This window comes from Choloepus didactylus, chromosome 6 (assembly GCF_015220235.1).
Source record: "Choloepus didactylus isolate mChoDid1 chromosome 6, mChoDid1.pri, whole genome shotgun sequence".
Taxonomy (NCBI): Eukaryota; Metazoa; Chordata; class Mammalia; order Pilosa; family Megalonychidae; genus Choloepus; species Choloepus didactylus.
This window is the reverse complement of record NC_051312.1, coordinates 39,912,021-39,915,114: the sequence shown is the minus strand read 5'-3', so window position 1 is coordinate 39,915,114 and position 3,094 is coordinate 39,912,021. Positions and strand designations below refer to the sequence as shown.

The following is a 3,094-nucleotide window of genomic DNA, read 5'->3' as shown; positions in this document are numbered from 1 at the left end:
TATAAGATTTATAAAAGGCAGAAGAAAATCCTGCATTATCAGTGGTTATTGTAATTTAAATGGTTTAAGGTCTCCAATCAAAAGGCAGGGATTGGCAGAATGGATGAAAAAGCATGACTCAACTATATGCTGTTTACAAGAGTTTCACACTAAATTAAAAGACACAAGTACTTTGAAGGTGAAAGGATGAAAAAATGTGTATCACGAACTATAAATCAAAGACAGCTGGGGTAGCGATACCAATATCAGATAAAATAGAGTTTAGGTAAAAAACTATTACAAGGGACAAAGAAGATCACTATATACTGATAAAGGGGTCAATTCAACAAGAAGACAAAGCAATTATAAATATTGAAGCACCTAATGACAGAGACCCCAAAACAAATGGAGCAAAAATTGACATATTTGAAGGAATAAATAGATGATTCAAAATTAGTAGTAGGAAACTTCAAAATACCACTTTCAATAATGGATACAGCATCTAGACAGAAGATCAATAAGGAAATAGAAGACTTGAATAATACTATAAACTTTCTAGATTTAACAGAAATATATAGAAAAATTCATCCAAGAGGAGAAGAATACATATTCTTCTCTAACGAAATGGGTCATTCTGTAGGATATAACATATGTTAAGTCACAAATTTGACATGTAAGGAGAAGCCACAGGGACCAGCCAGAAGTGAGAGGCACTGGGATACAGGAGCAAAAGGAAAGGATGCTGTTGTGTTCATTGCCATGATGGAAAAGCCAAGCATCAAGGATTGCCAGCAGTTAGCCACAGAACACTCTGCTGTTCAGGGAGGAAACATAGCCTTGCTGACAACTCGATTTTGGACTTCTCTCAGTTTCAAAACCATGAGCCAATAAATTCCTGTTGTTTACGCCACCCATTGTATATGGTTATTTTTTTTCTTTTAGTAGCTGGAAAAATGAAACAATGATAAAGAGCTTATAGGAAAACCCTCAGCTAACACCATACTCAATGGTGAAAGACTGAAAGTTTTCTTTCTTTGATCAGGAAGAAGACAAGGATGCCCACTGTCATGACTGTTATTTAACATTGTACTGGAAGTTCTAGCCAGAGCAGTTAAGCAAGAGAGAGAATTAAAAAGCATCCAAATTGGGGAAGAAAATGTAAAACTTTCCCTATTTGAAGATGATGTGATCCCATATAGCAAGAATCCTGAAAGATCCACGACAAAGCTACTAGTGCTAATGAACCAATTCAGCAAAGTGGTGGGGTACAAGGTCAACACCCCCAAATCGGTGGTGTGTCTACATATCAGTAATTAATAATCGGAAGAGGAAAGCAAGAAAAAATCCATTTATAATAGCAATTAAAGAATAAAATATCTAGGAATAAATTTAACCAAAGTTGTAAAGGGCTTATAAACAGAAAACTAAAACATTGTGAAAGAAATCAAAGAAGATCTAAATAAATGGAAGAAAATTCCATGTTCATGGATTGCAAGACAAAATATTGTTAACACACCAATTCTACCCAAAGCAATATACAGATTCAGCAAATCCCAATCAAAATTCCAAAAGCCTTCTTTTGAAGAAATAGAAAAGTCACTTATCAAATTTAAATGGGAGGGAATGGGGTTCTGAATAGCCAAAACCATCTTGAAAAAGAACAAACTTGGAGGACTCACACTTTCCAATGCTAAAATTTATTCCAAAGCTACAATAATCAAAACAGCTTGGTACTAGCACAAGGTCAGACATACAGATCAATGAAATTAAATTGAGAGTTCAGAAATGAACCTTCACAGCTATGGACAATTGATTTTTGACAAGGGTGCCAAGCCCACTTAATGTGGAAAGAAGAATCTCTTCAACAAATGGAACTGGGTATCCATATGCAAAAGAATTAAGGTATACCCTCACCTCACACCATATATATATAATTTAACTCAAAATGGATCAGAGATATAAATATCAGAACCAAAACTATAAAACTCCTAGAAGATAACATAGGGAAGCATCTTTAGGATCTTGTGTAGGCAATGTTTTCCTAGATTTTTACAGCAAAACACAAGCAACAAAAGAAAAAATGGATAAATGGGATTTCATAAAAATTCAAAACTTTTGTGCATTGAAGTTCTTCATCATGAAAGTAAAAAGGAAACTTACATGATGGAAGAAAATATTTGGAATCCACTCAACCTGTAAGCATTTAATATACAGAATACATGAAGAAATCTTACAGCTCCACAACAAAAAGACAAACTAATTAAAAGATGGCAAAAACCTCTGAAACAATTGCCAGTATTCAGCTGAACAGTAGCAATGTGGCTGTTGCAGCAGCCTTCAGCAAAGATGTCCTTCTGAACTGGCTTAATGGATACAATTCTGGGGATGACCAAGCCATAGAGGAGTTTACTGTGTCCTGTGCCAGCTACTGTTTAGTTTCTTATGTCCTTGGGATTGGTGACAGAAATAGTGATAACATCATGGTCAAGAAAATGGGTCAGCTCTTCCATATTGACTTTGGACATATTCTGGGAAACTTCAAGTCTAAATTTGGCATTAAAAGGGAGCAAGTGCCTTTTATTCTTACCTATGATTTCATTCATGTCATTCAACAAGGAAAAACAGTAAACAGAAAAGTTTGGTCATTTCTACCACAGCACGGGAATCTCTTCATCACTCTATTCGCACTGATGTTGACTGCAGGGTTTCCTGAGCTTACATCAGTCAAGGATATACAGTATCCCAAGGACTCTCTTGCTTTAGGGAAGAGTGAAGAAGAAGCACTCAAACAATTTAAGCAAAAATTTGATGAGGCACTCAGGGAAAGCTGTACTACTAAAGTGAACTGGATGGTCCACACAGTTCTGAAAGATTACGGATCTTAATGATCAGCCTTTGCCCCTAATGTATTTGTTGGTTTCATATAATGTTCATTTTGCACTTGCACTAAATTGAAGATGATTCTACCAAAGATCTTACAAAGGGAGTGAAATCCTGGAACTCAGTTAAAATAAAAACAAGACAAAATCTAACCTGAACAATTCCTGATGACCACCTCTGCTTTTGAATGCTTGACCAAAACTCATAATGAAAACTGTCAACATTATGGATAACC

The 3,094-nt window shown here is 35.5% G+C and overlaps 1 protein-coding gene across 1 annotated transcript; it reads left to right on the top strand.

The window, feature by feature from the left end:
- The first annotated feature begins 2,246 nt into the window (after positions 1 to 2,246).
- Positions 2,247 to 2,864, top strand: LOC119536911 (phosphatidylinositol 4,5-bisphosphate 3-kinase catalytic subunit beta isoform-like). Its single transcript, XM_037839598.1, has one exon. It carries the CDS (start codon positions 2,247 to 2,249, stop codon positions 2,862 to 2,864), a length of 618 nt encoding a protein of 205 aa, XP_037695526.1.
- The last annotated feature ends 230 nt before the right edge of the window (positions 2,865 to 3,094 follow it).